The 19,471-nt window shown below is 43.8% G+C and overlaps 1 protein-coding gene across 1 annotated transcript; it reads left to right on the forward strand.

The window, feature by feature from the left end:
* Positions 1-6,514: 6,514 nt before the first annotated feature.
* On the forward strand, positions 6,515-17,481 carry DIPK1C (divergent protein kinase domain 1C; the record flags this gene model as incomplete). The annotated part of the gene is made up of 4 exons (XM_080611535.1): positions 6,515-6,697; positions 12,092-12,769; positions 16,414-16,578; positions 17,266-17,481. 4 exons carry the CDS (start codon positions 6,515-6,517, stop codon positions 17,479-17,481), a joined length of 1,242 nt encoding a protein of 413 aa, XP_080467661.1.
* Between the last annotated feature and the right edge of the window lie 1,990 nt (positions 17,482-19,471).

Genomic DNA, 19,471 nt, shown 5'->3' on the forward strand with positions numbered 1-19,471 from the left:
AAGAAAATTCAGGTTTGCTTATGTGAATGGAGAAAATCAGCACAGATTCTCTTTGGAAGGTCTATTTACAGCTTACAAAACCTTGCATGTGCAATATCGAAAGTATCCACGTGGTGGTCACTTGGACCTACAATGGGGATGCTTTTTTCCATCTCCAAGAATCAGTTATTTGCTTTCCATTCCTCTTTTAGTAAGACAGAGCACGCAGACCTCTTGGAACAGCTGAGCTGCATTTTAAAATGTATGGCATAACAAGATGCAGGGTGTGGGCCGTGGCTATCTTCAATCACTCTTGCCCATGAAACAAATTTAGAACCAACCTGGTCCAAATTCCTAACATAAACTCACTTTACAGAGTCTGCAGCCATAAAGCTGGACTGATTCTAATCTCTATGGCAACACGATAACTTTTCAGACAGTATCAGCCATAAAAACATCTTCTCAGTACACTGAAATATATAATCTAGTCATTGGACTAGAAAAGATGACCCTTAATTTCTTTCTTTTTTGCATTATCACGTATCTCAATGATCACAGCCCTGTGAATTCCATATGTATATTGTAAAATAATCTGCCTGCTTGAATGACCTTAGATCACTCACATAAATAACAGCACAATGCAAGAGGCCAGAGGGAATTAGCTTATTAGAGGCTGTGGGGTTTTTTTCCTTTTACATAACCTTAGTGCAACTTCAAAATATTCTGGAATTGCTTCAGATGCTCATAAAGGGAGGCTACAAAGAGCCAGAGTCAGTACTGGCATAATGAGATCACTTGGCCTAAACTCGATGCAGAGAATTAAAATTGCATCTAGAAAGACTGGAAAAGAATCGCAGCGTTTTCCCTTGTTTGTCCTCCCTTTCACACGCAGTGGACAGACACACAACATGCCGCACAGCAGCAGGTTCTGTTGGAAAGCATCCTCTAGGCTAGAAAAATTGTTCTCAAGTCACTAACTTCAATCCCAGGCAAGGACAATTCCACTTATAATTCCACTTGCAAACTGATTAAGTTTCATCTTACAGCTAATAAAGCTACCTTTTCATGTTGGTGACTGGTAGCATGAGCAGACAAAGAACGGAGCAGAGAAACAATAGGTGATGCTGTGTTTGGCATAATTTCTGATATGTGGACAGAAACTCCAGGATGTCTTTACATCTTGATTGCTCCATCCAATCTGAAGAACTACAAGCATGCCACAATCTGCCACAGTCATTGCAAAGGTATCTCACTGGCTTCTTCCGGCTATACTGTTTCCAAAGGACAGGGAAAAGCTGGCATGAGGTTAATAAAGAGATTAATTGGAAGGGGATATATGAGAAGAACAGGACAATTTAAATTTACTGTGTGGAATCCAGAAAGTGGTAAAAGGGAAGGAGAAAATAAAAATCTTTGTCTTTCAAGGGCAGTTATGCCTAAGAAATATGTGCTGAGAATAAAAAGTAAACAGAACAAAATATATTACAATTTTTTTATTCTATATATATGTAGGAAAGCTTTTTCTGTCTAAGTGCTTTCCCTTGTTTAAATCAGAGAATTACTCTAGGCTTTTCCCTTGTCCACAAAGCTATACTCTGTACATTATATTGTGCCATTTTTCTGCTTCTGGTTTGCAATATGGCCCAATAAACTCGCTGCACAATGATGCAATAAAATTTCTGTGAGTAGTTTGCAACATGTTCTTTTTGATTGATGGCATAAATGGGAAAATACATTTGGATTCGTCTGGTAAACTCAGTACTCTGCAGGGGAATTTTACTGCTTATAGAGTGTATTCAAACCTACATCAAACCTTGTGATGTTCTTCAGTAACTCAGCTTTGCCACAGGAAATCAGAAATAAATATTTATACGTTACAATATATTTTCAAGGTAGATTTGAACAGCACTTGAAAGTTTCCTGAGTTTCTAGTAGGAAAATAAGAGAGCCGTGTGAGCCCTGTGAAAGATGAACAGAAACGTACCCTATTTCTGTAGACAACCGTGTGCTAATAGCAGAAGGTGATGAAATCAAACAGAACAATAACTCCTAACGAACCAGTCTTATATTTCATTAACTTGAGTGCCAAGGTTCTTAATGACAGATTTATTTTGTTTCTCTTAAACTCTCATGAAGAATTAAGTAATCAGGAAAATAAGGACTAACAGCCTGACACAACCTGAGTCTTTGCAACACAGTTTGTGTCTGAAGGCAGTGAGAAAGTAGGCTCAGCAGCTCCTCAGGCTGGACTCTTCACGGTCCTGCCTTGAGGAGCTGCTGTGCCCACACATAAATAGATAGTACGGGCAGACACCATTCCATGCTCCTCTGCCTGGCCTTGCCAAGGCATCTCACTCCTGCCTGCTGTAAGCCTGTACTTATTCCAGCTCTGAACTGTCACTGGTGATGAGCAATTTTGTGATGTGCCCAACAGAGAGCCATGAGGAGGAGACCAGCTTGATGTTGTCATCATGCTCGAAGCAGTAATTCAAATGCTTCAGCAATTTAATTGGGTAGAAACTAATGCAGGATTATTTTTACTGCCCTTGATGTCACTTGCTTTAATTCAACTTCTACTAATTAATTTTCATCAAGCCGAATTCTCAGTTAAAATGAGAGCAAGAACATAGCTTCCTTTAGGAATACAAGAATGCAACGTGAAAGTCACATTTTAAGATATAGGAAGGAAGGTTTCAATGATGCAGGTTTTTTTCAAAGGAAAATTGCTATGGAACAGAGAGGCACTTAGATACATATTTCACAGAGGATGGACTAGAACTAACTCTGCTAGTCTGACGAACCTTGGAATTTAGGGAAATCTAAAACTAGCTTTGAATTTTTCAGCTAGCAACAGATTGTTATTAAAGGTTAAGCCCCCTGATCCTAAAGCACCTAGGCTTTTATCTTTCCCTGAACACAAGCTTCCTGGGTTAATTCTTGATCTATTCTGAAGATGTGTATATATATATATATACAGGTACATCCATAAGTGTAGGTGTACACACACTTATGTTTACCACACTTGTCCAACTTTTCACTCCCACTAAAGTCAATGGGATATTTGAAAGGTCAGAGATTGAACAACTAGATACAAAGTCTCTCTGCTGGCTGAATGCTGTAGCAAAACCTTTCGGGAAGAAAGGAAGACAGGGCTCTATTCCTCGCAAATGCCTCCTGTAGTATTTACCGTAAAATTAAACCAGCAAGCAGTCTAGTGTGAGTGTCATGCAACTTGCATTTGCTTCATGTACTTTCATTTTTTATTAATTAAAGCTGTTAAAAACTTTATTAAAACTAGATATTTTTAGTCTGTTTCTTTTTATTCCACAATTTTAAAGCAGCAGACCTGTATGTTAAGGGCAGAATTGCACTTGGTATGTGCAGCACCTGTTCCCAAATCAAAGGGAAGGATGTCAGAACCTTACACATCCCCAAACCCAGTGAATGGCATCTTAAGAAGAAATGAGAAGCATGCTCAGAAACCTATGGGTGCTGTCTGCTGGGCTACCTACCCTGATACAGCTTCGAGGGAAGCAGCGGAAGCATACAGCTGGGGTGAAAATGGTGACAGGACTGTTCCTTTCAGCAAGTATTTCCATTTAGATCACCTTATCTGCAAGACTGCATTGCATCCTTAAGGTGCAGACATCCAGCACAGCTGAGCCAGCGGAACAGATCTGCCTCCAGCATCCCCAAGCTCCTGGCCCTGCAGCAGCCCTACTCCTGTGCCTGGAGGCATCCTCGGGGCTTTCTAACCCATCTGAAAATAATCTCAGCAAAGAACAGCTTTACAGGTCTCTGGCCTGGCAGTGAGTCAAGAGGACTCACTGGGCAACAAGACATGTCTTTCACTGGGAGAAGGGACTGGACGAGGCAGGCAAGACCAAAAAGAAAACAGGGAGGTGATGGTGGAGGAGGAGGGAACATGCTTGTTCCTTTCAGTAGCAATCAGAGCAGCTCAGCCACAACACCTAACCAGACCCAAAGTCTCTATCTTTTGTTCCTAGCTCGAAGAAAGGAGTAATTAATATTTGTTTTCAGAACTATCATTAAAACAAATGATACATACACAGGATTTCACGGACACAAAATACTCGTACATAATATCCTTTGGGGAATGCTGACATACAGAGAAGTCAAGATTCACATTTGAAAAAAACAAAGTCTAAAATAGATACACTTCTGGTAGTGTCTAAACTAGTACCTAGATAGCTTAGGACTAAGCAATAGGAAGATATTCTGATGCTTGATTTCCCCTCACCAGCTTTGTCCTTTTTCCATGAGGGACACACCTGCATCCATCTCAGGATGGTTCCTGACATAGGCATGGCAGATCTGCAGGTTTACCTCCTAGGCAGCAGCCAGTGATGGTTGGCTGTGTTCAAACCTAGCTAGTACTCCTCACAGATGGAAAGCTAAGCAGCTGTCCCTCTTGCTCTTCCCCACTCCATGCCCTAGGAATTTCCAACTGATCATCCAAAACTGGTCAGACACAGCTTCTGACAGTATTTGGTATCAGGCTGAGAAACAGGATGAAAAATTTTCAGTTCTTGGTTGCCCAGTCTGTCTTTCTGGCTTGCTACATTCCCCAAACCCAACCTGTATCATCAGTGCCTCAGAGGAAGCTTCCTCTCAGTAAAAGGACCAGGAAATATATTAAAAATATAAATATTAAATATTAAAAGGATGGCCAAAGACAGTCCCTGCAGATGAAGAAATGAGATTGCAGAGAAAGAGAGCAAAACACACTAGTGACAGAAGATGTGGCTAGTGATAATGATTCTGCTTCTGAGACTCTTGAGAGTTGAAAGTGGTTTTGCTCTTCTCACATCCCCTCCCTGTTGCCAGGCTCTAGAAAGCTGTAGAATTTTCAGCGGTACTTTTCATCTTTCCATTTTCTTCTCTGCCGTAGTCTGCCATCTACTTGGAAGCTGTACTTCAAGCCTTGCTCTGCCATGTAGAGGAAGACTGCACAGACAATACAGAAGGTGTACACAGCAGCAAGTTTGCTGCACCCATTCTTTTCCCCTCACTGTTTTGAGAGGCAAAGTCGATCACGTCCCTAAACACATCTTTGTTTTTAACAACGTGTATAGGGAGATATTTTTCATTAAGCTGGACATGATGGTACAGAACATAGATCCCTGAACCCAGCTCTTCAACAGTGAGCTTTCCCTTTTGAATACTAAATTAATTCACTAAAATAATGTGCACCAGAACAACTTACACACTGTAAGAAGTCTACTGAGTTATTCTGCAGTTCTCCAACTGTGAACTAGATTCTGCTGTTCTTACTCATCTGGGTGAATAATTTACCTTCCAAGTGCTTTCATTAATTTCAATTCATCTTCCTGCTATGAAGTTGCAAGTAGCTTGAGGTAACCATCAGTACACAGGGAAGAAGATTAATCTGGTTCTTTTTCTTTGTATCTGACGGTAAACCTGAATCAGACACCCTTACTGCATGCGACTGTACTTTAAAATCTGAATTTTCCTATTGAAAAAAAATGTGATGGTGAGACGCCAAGTGGTAGTCAAGGGAAAACAAAGTGAGTGTGGTGGTCTAAACAGAGGTGGTGAACATCCACACATGGACTGAGGAAAGGATGCCAGGATCCTATTTGCCACACAGGAACAAACATCTGGGTTTTGACTCTGTAGAAACGTTAACAAATCGAATGTATTAGAGACTGTTGTGTGGAGCTGACCCCTCTTCCGAGAGGGACATACATGGATACTCTCTCTTCCAGAGAGCCAGGAGGCAGTTTATCTCCCCCAGCGCCCTGGGACCCTGTATACCCTGCCCTGCTTTGGGAACGTGTGGGAAGGGGCTGCTCCGCTGGCTTCGCACCCCGGACTGCCGAGAGAGCCAGGTCTTGGAGTGCCGGTCGGGAGCCAGCCTGCATCCCCGGGACCAAGGTGGCGGGGGAGGCTGTGGGAGCTGCTGGAGGGCCAAGGAGTTGCCCGTCCTTGGGAACGCATTAGTGAAAGAACACCCGAAGCACTCCTCTGTCTTCCTATTTCGGCAGCGGGAGGATAAAACTGGAGAAGTTGCTCCAGAATAAACAACTTGTTTTTCTCCCTCCCCCCATTTGACGGGAGACGAAGCTTTCACCAGAAGGAACCGTCCGTCTCCAGGCTGCCTGTTTCCAAGGGTCGAGCAGCCGCCTGGATGGGGCGGGCAGGGCTCCCACAACCGCCTCCGTCACCCTTCAGCCCCCCTTTTATTCTCGGGTGAGAAACTCGGAGGGAAGGGAGGGGGAAGCGGGCAGGAGCCGACGGGAGGCTGCAGGGGTCGCTTGGCACGGGGAGAGCAGACAAAAGCCGGCGGAACTACGTGGCTTAAATTCAAAAGGGGCTCTCGGGACTCCGTCAGGGCAGCACCGGCCCGGGGAGAGGCGCGGGAGCGGGGCCAGAGAGGGCGGCAGGAGATGGGCGCCAGCGAGGAGCGGGACAGGCGTGCGGGGAGGGGAGCGCAGCCCCCCCGGGGCCGCAGCGGCTGAAGCAGCCGCGCAAGCCCAGCCCGTGCGCGACAATGAGGGGCATCCCGGGCTTGAAGCGGCTGCGGCTCAAAATCTGGCGGCGATGCACCCTGGTGCTCCTGCTCTTCTGGGCTGCCTGCTGGGTGGTGGTGAGCGCCCTGCTCTTCCTCCTCCACAGGAGCGTCTTCTCCGAGCGCTGCACGGACGAGAAGAGCCACCGGATCCTGGCGAGGCTGGTACGTGCCCCGGCGGGACGCGGGGCATCTCCGGAGGCTGCCCGGCCCGACAGGCTGAGGCACGGGGAGTCTGTCAGGGCTGCGGTCAACGGGGCGCTCCTGTCCGGCTCCGGCCTCCCCGGGGAACCGCAGAACCCGACGGGAGCAGCGGGAGCAGCGGCTCTGCGGCTGCCTCCCTCGTAGCCTTTCCGGGGCCAGGGCAGGTGCGGGCCGCCGAGCGGTCCTGGCGTGCGGCGCGGGAGCGCTTCCCAAGCGCTTTGGAAAGGGCTGCTCGGCATCCCGCACGCTCATAAGCGGGGAGGAAGCTGCCTCCGGGTTTTTTTTTTTTATTGGGTTTTTGTGTCTGTTTATCCGCAAAGGTGTTTGTACAAAAGTCACCTCTCAGAAATGCCACACAGCATGTTACGCCTCCTTTGCATCTGGCAGGGGCTGGCATTTAAGATGTAGGTATTAAAAATTTAAGAAAGGGTTTGTAAGTATTCATTAAAATCTCGAAAAAAAAAATAGAGAAAAAGAACCGAAAAAAGACCAGATTTAGAATTGTGCAGGAAACACTTTGAAAAGAAGAGCAGCGTGGGTTTGACTTCTGAGTTTAATTTTGTTTCTTAATTAAGATATTTGTAGTGCCAGTGGTTAGGTGGGAACAGAGGAATGCTGGTGAAAGTTTAATCATAGAATCACAGAATGGTTTGAGTTGGAAAGTACCTTAAGATCACCTAGTTCCAATCCACCTGCCATCAGCAGGGACACTGACAGTGATGGGGCATCCACAGCTTCTCAGGGCAACCTGTGCTACGGCCTTACCACCCTCACATTGAAGAATTCCTTCCTTAAATCTAAATCTAAATCTAATCTATATAATCTATTACTACCACAAGCAAAAACTGATTGTACACTTCCTTAAAATTCTGTGTAATGAAGTGAAACTATAGACAGCGGTCCTGGCAGCGTGTTTTTAATGGCAGAGAGATGCAGTTTCTTTACTCTGTCTTGAAGAGCAGCTGAGCTCGGGACTGCAGCTGAAGGAGTGAATCTTGCCTGCTCCTTTCATGGCTGGGAAGGGCACAGCGGTATGGAGGTGCACAGAGCCATTAAGCTCAGGGCAGTTCAGGCCCTTGCCATCACACTCTCCAGCAAACAGATGCACAGAGACTTGTTGCTGGTTTTCAGTTTGGAGAGTGTTAGGCAGGACTTCAAAAGCCCTGGCAGGGATCAGGTTTAGGCACAAGCTTGGTAAGTTGTCTCTGTCACTGTGTGACAGATCAGTTTCAGGCCCTTCTTCCAGAGGAAGAGTAGCTGAGATTGCTGTGCTCATCTCTTTACATAGGTGAGTTTTCAACAGCATGGTTAAGGTTTGCAAGCAAGTTTTCCCATATGATGTTTGAAAGGGAGTCCTTTTAGTGGAATGATCTTCAACAGCCCCAAAATAAGGATTTATATCTTCTGAGCCCAGCATGAGTTTTGCAGTTGCAGAAAGTGCAACTGATCTGTGAAACAAATTATCTGATGGCTTGAGTTTCATGCCTTTTATTAAGCAAAATTTGACTTCCAAGAGAAACTATTTTACTTGTCATCTGACATATTTTCAGTAGGAGATAGGATGACCTACTTTAAGCAAGTGAGTGAAAACTGCATGATTGCATACATCTGGAAGTGGTATTTTGGAAGGTTTATTTCCTTCTTTTGAGCAAAATATACATCTGTGCAGCTGTGCACTACACTGGGAAGACCAAAGTAGCACTGGGCACTTTGCAGAGATGAACTTTAACTCTCCAGAATATTACTTACTCTTTCTTAACACCTGTCTCATCTTCATTCACATTGAGCACACTAAATCACAGCAATCAATTTCTGTTTTCTCCAGAGAAATAAGTTAATTCTGATGCCTTCCAAAGCCTTGCTCAGTATTGCATTTACGTAAGAGAAGTACTTGATGACAAGACAAGACTCAGTCTCAGGCCTGACTGATGGGGGTACAGTAAGTTATTTTAATTTATATGAATCCTTAGCTGGGTTTACATTAACTTAAACTTTTATGCTAATTTAAATCTGTTTGGTTTTTTTTGGTGTTTTTTTTTTTTTTTTAAACTTATCTTGGTAAGTGCACTAAGGATATTCAAAATTATCTATCCAAATTAAACCAGAAAGAGATTATTAAGTCTAAAGCGTGCTTGTGTTTGCATTTCTGTGCAGTATAGCTGCTTTCCTATAAAGCTTTTGGCTTAGTATCACTTTCATATTTTAGTTTTAAAAATCTGGCACTTAGGAACATTCAAAGGGTGCTCATTAGGTAGATTTAAAACTGCCTCATCGACAGAACTCAGAATGCAGTCATTAAGACAGGGATAACAGTGTGGAGGACCATTTCTGGAAGAGTTCTTTGGGGAATTGATTCTTTTTATCAGCAGTGATCGTGATGATATGAAATCTTGTATGGTGAGGCTTGCAGTTAGTGCAAAGGTTGGTAAATAATAAACAGACCATGTTTTCATGACAGGGTAATCTGAATCACCTGTCTAAACTTTGTCAGTCTATCAAAACATGTTTTAATACAATAAAATGCAAGCTAGTACACTGGGGAACACAGGAGTACAAGCTATGCCAATAGAATGGAAGACTGTCTTGTAAAATTCTATGACTTTAGAAAGGACATAGGGGTCAAATAATTACTTCAACATGAACTACCAGCACAGATTGTGCCTAAAAAGGCTGATATAATCTCACAATGTCTCTAAAAAGGAGAAGCAGAAAAGAGCTGTTGGCTGTCTTTGCAGCACTGGACAACAGCATTCAGTTCTGGTGTCTGTCCTTCTAAGGCTGGAGGGTGGGAAAATGAAGAGAAGAAACAGGGAGGGAATAAAACCACAGAAATCATCCAGTGGCTGCAGGAATAAGGATCACCATGGGAGGGAGCTAAGCTTACTTAGTGTATTATGCTTATGGCAAACATAAAACACCTGAAGTTGGAATAATGGTGGGGATAGTGAGGACGTGAAGGTGCAGTCAGTCTTTTCTAGATTACAATGAACAGAAGGGTGAGGAGATTTTTAAAGCCACCGAGTGACACAACTCACTACATTTTGTGAATGCAGAGAGACACCTTGAAAATTGTTCAACGTTCTTGCCTGCTTATTTGAGGAAGCCTTTTTGAAGTTCTTGCTTGTATTGGTGACCAGCAGAGTGTTACTTCTGGAAGGCTGATCTGTGTTTCGCCACTACGGGACCAGGAAATCTTTGATCAAGTCTCCTTTCACAGCTTCCAGTTTGCAAAACACTGCACACATTCAGTGTAAGAACAATCCAATTCAGAGGCTTGTTTGTTAGGTAGTAGGTTAATAATCAAAGACTTATGGGCTCAAGTGGAACAGCAGACAAGTCCTAAACTGCAGCCAGGCTCAAAAATGACTCATCCCCTATGTCTGGGAAATGTGAGACTGTTTTCCACAACTATTTGTTTTTTTAATGTCATCCAGATTGATGTGATGGCAACATGAGAAAATAAGCTGTGTGTTCACATGTTTGACTACAGGTCTTCTGGGCATGTGTTCTTCTAAGTGCCAGGGGCCCATGCATGTGGGCCATCTAAGAGTGAACTTGATGGGCCACAGTAAAATTGTGCACAGGAGCAAGTGTTCACCCATGTGGATTCAATTACAGGGCTAAGTCCTATATTCTCTTACTGTAGCAGAAGAAGAGTTAGGTTGTGATCTCAGTAGCAGAGCACTGATTTTAAATGTGGTTGTACTTACGCTCCAAAGAAAACCCCCAAAATTTATTCAGTTTGCAATTTTTCTAAAAGCACTTAGAGCTCCAGATAGGAAACTGTTATCAGGAAAACTACATTTCCTCCTTAAAAGGGGAGCATAAATTTGTGTTACATTCATAGGAATAGATTTTCAAAAGCAAGACAATTCATATGCATACTCTGAATTCTGTGGACAGCCCAGTAAGTCTGCTGGGCCACCCTGATGTGGATGTGCATGCAGATGCATGTGTTTCACACATATATATCACCCTGGACTCAGGATCAAGGCATTCACGGTAAAGACTGCTTACCTGGCTCTCCTCGCTGGAATTGAATGTTCTCTTTTGGCCCATGAGATCATCAGAGTATAAATACATTTTATGTCTGTCTGAACTGCCCTCAGTAAGTAGTTTTAGTCAATTTATCACCATTCTTGGATTTTGGACTTAATCCTCCACCCATTCCCCAGTGTCCTGTTTAAGGTTTGACTCTGAATGCTGCCTGGCATCAGTGCATACTCCTCTGGTGCACATCTTAAACACTGTCCTAAGTAAATGCATCATTTGTGTTTTGTCATCATGTTTCTTGCATATATAACAGCAAGTCACACAAACGCGGTGGGACTCAGGCAGCCATTGCAAGTGGTCCACGTTCAAAAGCTAGAAAGCAATGAGGAAGGCTGACACTGTCGAATTGCCTCCCAGATGTTTGGCTTTCTACACCACCACAGTCTATTCTTCTTTCACCAGGGACCTCTGTTCATCCCCTCTACTGGTTCGCCCAAAGCAGTCCCTGCAGCTGCACTTCTGAATGCCCATAGGAATGTATTGACTGCTAACATGTTTGCAAATGATGATATGGAAATAATTATGGGTCAAGGGAAGGACTGCTGAGGGGTTCCTTGCAGTTCTTGTGTGAATTTGCAGTGACCGTTTAACTATCAAGCAGCAGTTCCTATGTTTCCACCAGCTGATTTTTTTTTTCCCAGTTAAAATAAAAATAAGTATTTAAGCAATTAATATTAAAATGTCGCTTTTGATAATTACATGTAAGAACTGAAAAGTAATTTTTTTTTCTACAGGATTTACATACTTAAAAATTCAGAAAGCTCTTGGTTCACTACCACCTCTGTGCTTCGTGGTAGTGCAGAGGAAGGTTCTTACAGCTCCATTCAGGGCACCTTGAGTGCAAGGCTAAAATATGCAGGGCTGTGCGAGATCCCAGCAATCCAATTACCCATGGATTTTCCTGTAGTTTAAGGGGGGATGTCAAAGTTTTGTTGCCCTGAACCTCTCAGAAAAGTGCTGCATTACACTGGAAATTATCTCATGTGCCGTGAAATGTTACAGCCCAGCATCTCATATAGTACAGCCAAGTGTGTTCAAAGGTTGTCTCACTGCATTCATACGTGTCAAGAACTGTCCTTTACTATCCCAAGAATCCCTGTTTTGAAGCAAAACCCCTGCTAGTAAAAGGTCTCTATAGACTTCTGAAAAAACGTTGAATCACTGGTGAGCACACCAGTGGTTGTAAGTGTGTTCTTGCAGTACAGCTGCAAGCCTCTCAAGCTTAGAACTGTTTCTGGCCTTTCTTCTGTGTGGTCCAAGGGCATATGGTCCTTCTATGAACATGCTGCTCTTTCTCTCCAGTGTCTTGACTACAGCAGTGGAGCCCTGACTGGTGACCTCTGTGAGGACCTGTGTGTGGCACAGAATCTGGTGTATAAACACTGCCTTTACTATGATAGAGGTAAGAAGGTCATCCAAGCTGACTGGAGAGGCCAGCCCATCATCCTGAAATCCAAGAAGGAAATCTTCTCCAGCTACCAGCATCTCAGCGTGCTAGAAGAAGTGGAAACAGAGGATATTCCTGAAACAGAGCTTCTGCTGATGGTAGCCTTGGAGGTAAAAAACGTCCTGGGGCTAGAACTGTCTAACAATACCATGGGGCCCCTGTGGGCAAGGAAGAAGGGACCACACTGGAAAGCGCAGGTGGCCAGCATGTGGTCCTTGCTTCAGCAGGAAGAATATATCTACTTCAGTTTGCTGCAGGACTTCAGCAAACACGTGCTACGAATTATTGGCTCCTGTGGACACTTCTATGCTGTGGAGTATCTCACAGCTGGACATGCCTGGCACAAAACTCTTTTTCCCTTGGAAAATGTGGTCAGCTCCACCTTTGCTGGCCGCAGAAGCAGAGTGAGAGCCATCATTGACATTGCACTCAGCTTTCTGGACATGGTGCAGCATTTTGATAATGATTTCTCCCACCCACTTCACCTGTGTGACATCAAACCAGAAAACTTTGCTATCAGGCATGATCTCACGGTAAGTTGGGTCTCTGGGGTGGTGGTGCAGCAGTATGAGGTCAAATTCCAGTGTAAATGACATTAGAAGTGTAAAAATGACACTTCTCGTACAGCTTTTGGCCAAGTTTTTGCAAAGCCAATGCATTTACAAGCGACGAGGGAGATTCTCTGCTGCTTCTCCCCTTTGTAGTTTGTGCAGCCACATTTCCAAGCATTAAATCCTGCTGCTTGTTTTGAGAACAGCTTGCTCAGTTCTGGTTTGTTTCACCTCCTCAAAGGCACCAGTACTGACAGGGTCCCTTGGATGTGGTGAGGGATACCTCCTGAAAGCAAGGAGATCTCAAAAGCTGTAAATAACAATGTAATTTGAATCATAGCAACTATTTCTGGTAGTGAGTGGTGTTGAAAGGAGAAACTGAATTTGAAAGCTAAGGCTGAATTCTCTGTCCTGACACAAGGGGAACTCCCCCATCCAAACCCACCCGTTTGTGCTTAGTGTTCAACTTATCTGGTATGGAAATGATCCAAGGACAGTGACATGAAACTCCTTGGCATCGTTACTCTTTGGCTTCTCAGCTGTAAATCAGACCTGAATAGCTATGCATGTTTTCCAAGTAGTGATGTAGCTCAGCACCACATTGCTGCAGGTATCTTGCATTCACACTGCAGACAGAAATTCCACTGGTTTTGGTGGAAATTGTGTGTACAGATTGGGGGCAGTGTGCAGTAAGTAAGTGTTAGAACTAGCCTCACAATTTGCAGTGACATCAGTGGAGTTTCCGCACTCTGAGTGAATGCTATTTTCAGTACTCACTGAGTGTTAATATAACATCATCTTCAGAGTACTAGACAAACATTGCCTAAACATACAGCCATTAAGAGCAATTAGAGTGCTTTTCTTTCACCTTTCTCTTCCCACCCATTGTTTATTCAGGTGCAATACAGCAGCAGAACGGGGAATGTGAGGAGCTATAGCAAGAAACTACAAGCGTACCAGTACTCAGGCAGAGTGGGGTACAGCAGGGATTTCTCAAGGCAGGCTCTGCCCATCTCTTTCAGTTAAGCAGGACTGTGACTGCATGTGGCTGAGCACACACCAGAGTATCTGTTTTATAGCCCACTTACAGGAAAAGAGGCTTCATTTAGGAAAAGAGAAAATTATTGGATGACTCTTTCCTTATGAGTCCTTTTGGTAAGGCTTGCTTCTCCAGGATCTTCCTCTGAGTTCTGGGTCCAAAGAGATGGCAGTCACCTTATGGTATAGGATAATGTTCTAATTCAGTACTTTAGGAGAACTAATTAAAGAAAAATGTGAGTTGCTGCTCACACATGGCTCTCCCGGTTGTACATTACTTACAGGTTGTTGTTATCACCCATTATCACCCCACTGGACTGGGAGACAGGAAATACACACAGTCAGGATGGGACACAGAGACCTCTTGATCAGTGAAGAAGGAAGGAGAGTGAGAAGCAGAAACTCTAGATGATTTTGACAACCAGTTCCAGAATAGGGACACAGCAAAGCAGTCTCTTTTTTGTCACTTATGTTTGTCTCAAGAAATTTTTTCACTTTCTTGTGCCTTATATAGGATAATAATAAACACCCATAATTGTACCACTATTCCTCATCCTAGTAATGAGACTGCTAATGCTCAAAGAAATGTGCCTGGAATGCAACAGTTTTCTTTGAGGATTATTCTGAAATGGAGGGGATAAGCCTCCAGCCTTCATTCCAGCCTTTACATGCCCTTATTGTAGCACGAAGAGGAGAGATCACTGCCCGGTAGATCATCCAGGAGAATTTTAAGCTGCTATGCAGCTACAGAGTTAGGAAGAGGTCTGGGTGAATATAGTGCTCTATTAGAAAGATTAGAGCACCTTAAACATGACTTTAAATCTGTTGGGGCCTTCCTGCATTTCCTCAGGTAGTTTCACCATCAATTACAATCATAACAAACCCCACCAAAATGTAGCTGTTTATAGGTAGAATGTCATCCAAATCTATCTTTGCAGGGTCTGGCTGCATGCCCACACATTTTTGTAACAGATGAACTTCAGTGAAAACACTGAACCCTTTGGCAGCAGCACTTTTGGGAACCAGGGCTGGTTTTCCTAGAGGAGCGATCAATCAGGTTGTCAAAAGTGCTCAGTGCTGGCAGAAACCCCACCTGGAGTTGATGCAGCAACCCTAGGACTGGAGAAACCTTCCAAAGAAGTGAACAGCAAAACTGCAGAGAGCTTAAGGAAGTAAAGAAGAAAAGAAAAGAAGAAATTGCCTGTCCAAACATGTAAAATTCCTTAGGCTATGCCATTATCAAGCTCTCCAAGAAGCTTAAAAATAATTTTTTAAACCATGCCTCATCTCTTTTTCCACAGGGAGAAAAGAGCAGAATAAAATGAAGATTAAACTGCATTCTTTCTTTTGCCTGTGAAAGGTTTATTTGGCCTTCTACCAATCCAAACGTCTTTTGTTCCTGTGGTTGATCCAGCTTCAGCCACACAGTTCAGCTTCCCCTGCTACATGGGAGGTTGAATCCTAAAAAATGAGACTACCCTTTTAGCCCAAGTAACTCTGCTTTGCCCATGTCTCAGACATTTCCCCCCATGAAGATGTGTGTCCGCTGCTGTGAAGGAGCATTTCTGCCCCTGACTGTCAAGTGTTAAGTGCAGCTCTGAACCTACACTGATTGTTGCACCCATCCATTGCACTGAAGGCAGGCTGTGCTCACTGTGGTCACCCACAGCTTGTCTCACATCAAGCAGCTGCCATCCCATTACTGGCTTCCTTTCTTTCCCTCCTTATTGCTGTGATTTTTTTAAGGGAGGTATTCGTGGGTAGAGTGACACTTGGCAGAAACTGAGACTACAGCCGTTTGCTCCCAGAGTGGTCTTGAACCTAGCATGGGCAGCAGCGCTGCAGACCTCTCTGTGCTGTGTATTCACTGTTTAGCAGACCTTGTGTCAGGGTGAGAAAAGTGGTTGATCCCTTCAGTCCTTGTTTTTTCTGCTGAGACCAACTGCTGGCTGGGCTCTATTTCTGGACAACCAGAACAATAACAATGGACAATACATGAGTCAAACCATAGAAACAGGACAGGGCAAAGCCAGCCCCAACTTTCAACCTCAGGGATCTCTTTTCTCCGTCTGAACAGGCTCAAACCCACTAAAGGCAAAGGCAGGTTTGCAGGAGCTGTTCCAGATGCAGGTAATTCTGTGCATCCCACTGCTCTTCTCCACGGTGGTAAAGTCAAGGGTTTAGTTGGAATGGTGGATTGTGAAATGATACCATCTGGCCTGTGGATAATTTTGCACTGCCATATAATTAAAATGTTGAGGTGCCATCTGCATACGCTGTAACAAGAAGTAAATTAATCTTCAAGTTGGAAGTCCCAACACAGTTGACCTCAGGGATGCATATTGGCCACAAATCATTTTCTCTTTCCTGGTGTCATAAACATTTGGCTGGTTTTGCTTAAAAAGTAGTACTTACGAGACTAGCATAGCCCAGTTAAGCAAAATAAAGCCCATTCACTGTGATTCCAGTTCCCCACTGGCAGATGCTCTCAGCACAGCATTTCCAAAAACAAGCAGCAAGGAATGCTTGCTCAGCCTTGTCTCACAAGCTCTGCTGTGCTGGATCTGATGGGTTGTTCTGATCCACAGGTGGTGGCCATTGATGTGGATATGGCCTTTTTTGAGCCCAAAATGAGGGACATCCTTGAACAGAACTGCACGGGAGATGAAGACTGTAATTTTTTTGATTGCTTTTCAAAGTGCAATCTGAGAATCAGAAAATGTGGAGCACAGAGAGCCAATAACAACTTGCAAGTGAGTAGACAGCTGCTTTATGAATCCATTTCTTTTAAAGTCACATTGACTATAAAATGTATGGTACGTACTAGGAGATTGTGAGTTGAGTATAGTCATGTTTTTAAATGTGGCCACCTAAGTTCCAGTCCTGCTCAGAAATCCCATCTTGAGGCACAAAACAGATCTTTATACTCACTAGTGTTAATTTGCCGTGGGTTTGCGTAGCTGGGAGCTCAATGCCTCAGATAGGAGAGTGAAGGAAATAGGGGAAGGGGATTAGCATTATTGTCTCCACTAATGGTAAAGTCAGAGCTGCCCAGGTGTAAGTAGTGCCTGTGATTCTCCACATTGCAGATGTAGTACGTGGATGTAGTGGAAAGGGGAATCCACAGGGTTCTTGTCCTAGGGTGAGGTGTGTAATAGCTCACCCAGGTTGTGCTGGTGGAAGGCTACAGCACAGCAGAGGGGCTGGGGTATCATACCTTGATGGCCTTTTGCTTGCTTCTTCTACACCCTCACCACTGGTCATGCAGAAATGCAAGAGCAGTCTGAGAAGAAGAGCGATTCCTCGCCCTTTGTGGATGCTCCTTTTCTATACCTTCCTCTCTGAATGGCTGGAGGCATTCTGGATCCAGCCGACATTTTCTACAGTACATTAGCTGTATCTCCTGAAAGACAACAATCTGCTGTTTTTCCTTCCCCCAGGTAATTTGTGACAAAATATTCCGTCGCTGGTTTTCCCCAAGTCTCCGAGGGCCATTGGTTTCCCTCCCCCTGCAGCTGCAGCTGCAGAAAGCTGTGCAGGAGTGTGCTGAGCCTGGGCACGTGGATGCTGCTGGGCACCAAAGGACTCTGAAATCTCTCTCTGAGCTATACCACCTGCTTCGGGTCTCTCAGCGAGAACTACAAAGAGCAGAGTAGACACAGAAGGCAGAACTGCAAAGGCCACATCCCAGCCACTACTAAGGGTCACTGCGTATAAGGCAGTCTGTGTTTTCTTTCTCCTTTCTTCCATCCCTCCTACCCATCGTATTACATTTACAGCACAGATTGTTTTTCTCCTATGCAAATGAAATTCATGGCTGCAGGTGCAGCATGCCTTGTTAATATATTTTCAAGTGTGAAATTGTTTTATATTACCCGTATTCTATTCTTGCTTATTTTCCTGAGCTAACCTTAGCCTTCTCCATCAGCATTCAGCACATTGCTTGCTTACCAGGAGCTGTAGTCACTGCTCAGATAACATCTGCCTGAGTGTGGTGCTCAGAGTAAGGACACATTTACAGAAGAAAAGTATAAGTAAGTGCAGTAAAACTAATATCAATAATTAAAATAGTAGGTGGGTGGGTGTGGATAAGTACATGCATTGCGTTGGTTTTAATTTCTCAGTAGAATGGGTGGGTTCTTTTAAGTAGAGACAGCGTGCTCAGGGTAAGAAACTATCTCAAACAGAGAAACGTATTGTCACACAAGTCAAGAGTTGCTTTTGTACAAAGCAGTCTTTTCTGATGTCCCCAGGTGCATTTTTTCTGGTGTGTTGCATTACCTGTGCCATAGCTACCTTTCTGGGGAGAAATTATATAACGGTACTTAGGACTTTTCAAGAGCAAAATACCGTTGCTGAATTTCCATGTGGGTACTCATATTCTGCAGTGGAGAGGTAAGAATAATGCCACTGAATTTTCCCATGTGAACAAGCCCTCAGGCACTTGTACATCAGAGCACTTGATAAGAAGCACTCCTTTGCCAGAGAGCAGAATTACCCAGGAATGCCAACAATCTGTCCTTTGCACTGAACAGAACAATATTCAGACCAGGAGTTTTCTTACACAGTATTTTTTTAACACTCTAAAGAAAAAATTATGCAAGAATTCATTATCTTGCAATAAGTTGCATAAATGAGGATCCCTTGATTAACTTAAAGATATTAAATTTGCCTTTCAAGTGTGAGTAGCTGTGGCTGGAGAACCTTAATACATGGGTTCAGAAGATTTTGCATGTGCCTGGGACCAGTGATGTGCAATATATTCATGAGCAGTTTACAGCATGAAGACATTAAAAACCCCACAAATAGAAAACCCAACAGGTTATGACAGCCCTCAGCTCAGAAGGACTTTCCAGTGTTAATACTGACAATACTGGCTTGTGGATGTGAGACGCATAACAACACCTGATCTTTTCTGTCTTTGTACTCCTCAGCCTTATGACAGCGTTGAAGCCTGTGAGCACTAATTACACACAAACTTGTGACCAGAAAAACGTGATCTGCTTAGCAGACCTTGACACTTACTTACCCAAAACTAGCTCAAATTTTCACACTGATGCTGTTTGGGCTTTTTCTATTTCTTGCAATAAACTACCATAATTTTAAAAACATGCAAGCCTTCAGGAAACTCATGGCAAGGGCAAGGGCGGCTGCCTTGCCTGGAGCTGTGGTGAAGATAAACTGCTGCTTGCTTCAGTAATACATTATTCAGATTTAGATTTAGATTTGGATTAGATATAAGGAAGTTCTTTACTGTGAGGGTGGTGACACATTGGCACAGGTTGCCCAGAGAAGTTGTGGATGCTCCATCCCTGGTAGTTTTGGGGCTTTGAGCAACCTGATCTAGTGGAAGGCTTCCCTGTCTGTTGCAAGGGGGTTGAAACTAAATGATCTTTAAGGTCCCTTCCAATCCAAACTATTCTGTGACTCTATGACAGATAAAGTATCAGGTAGAGAGAAGATGAGGAATCAGAGATGAAGGAGAAATAGGAAGACATAGGTAAAAAATATGGCCTGCTTTGTGAGAATATGATTCATGATATAAGATTGGATAAGCTGGCATTTAGTGAGAGGAAGAAGAGACTGAAGAGAAGCATGTTAACACTCCTCAGAAACAGAAAGGCTGACAAAAAGAGAATAGGAAAT

This window comes from Psittacula echo (genome assembly GCF_963264785.1).
Source record: "Psittacula echo genome assembly, chromosome: 2".
Classification (NCBI taxonomy): Eukaryota; Metazoa; Chordata; class Aves; order Psittaciformes; family Psittacidae; genus Psittacula; species Psittacula echo.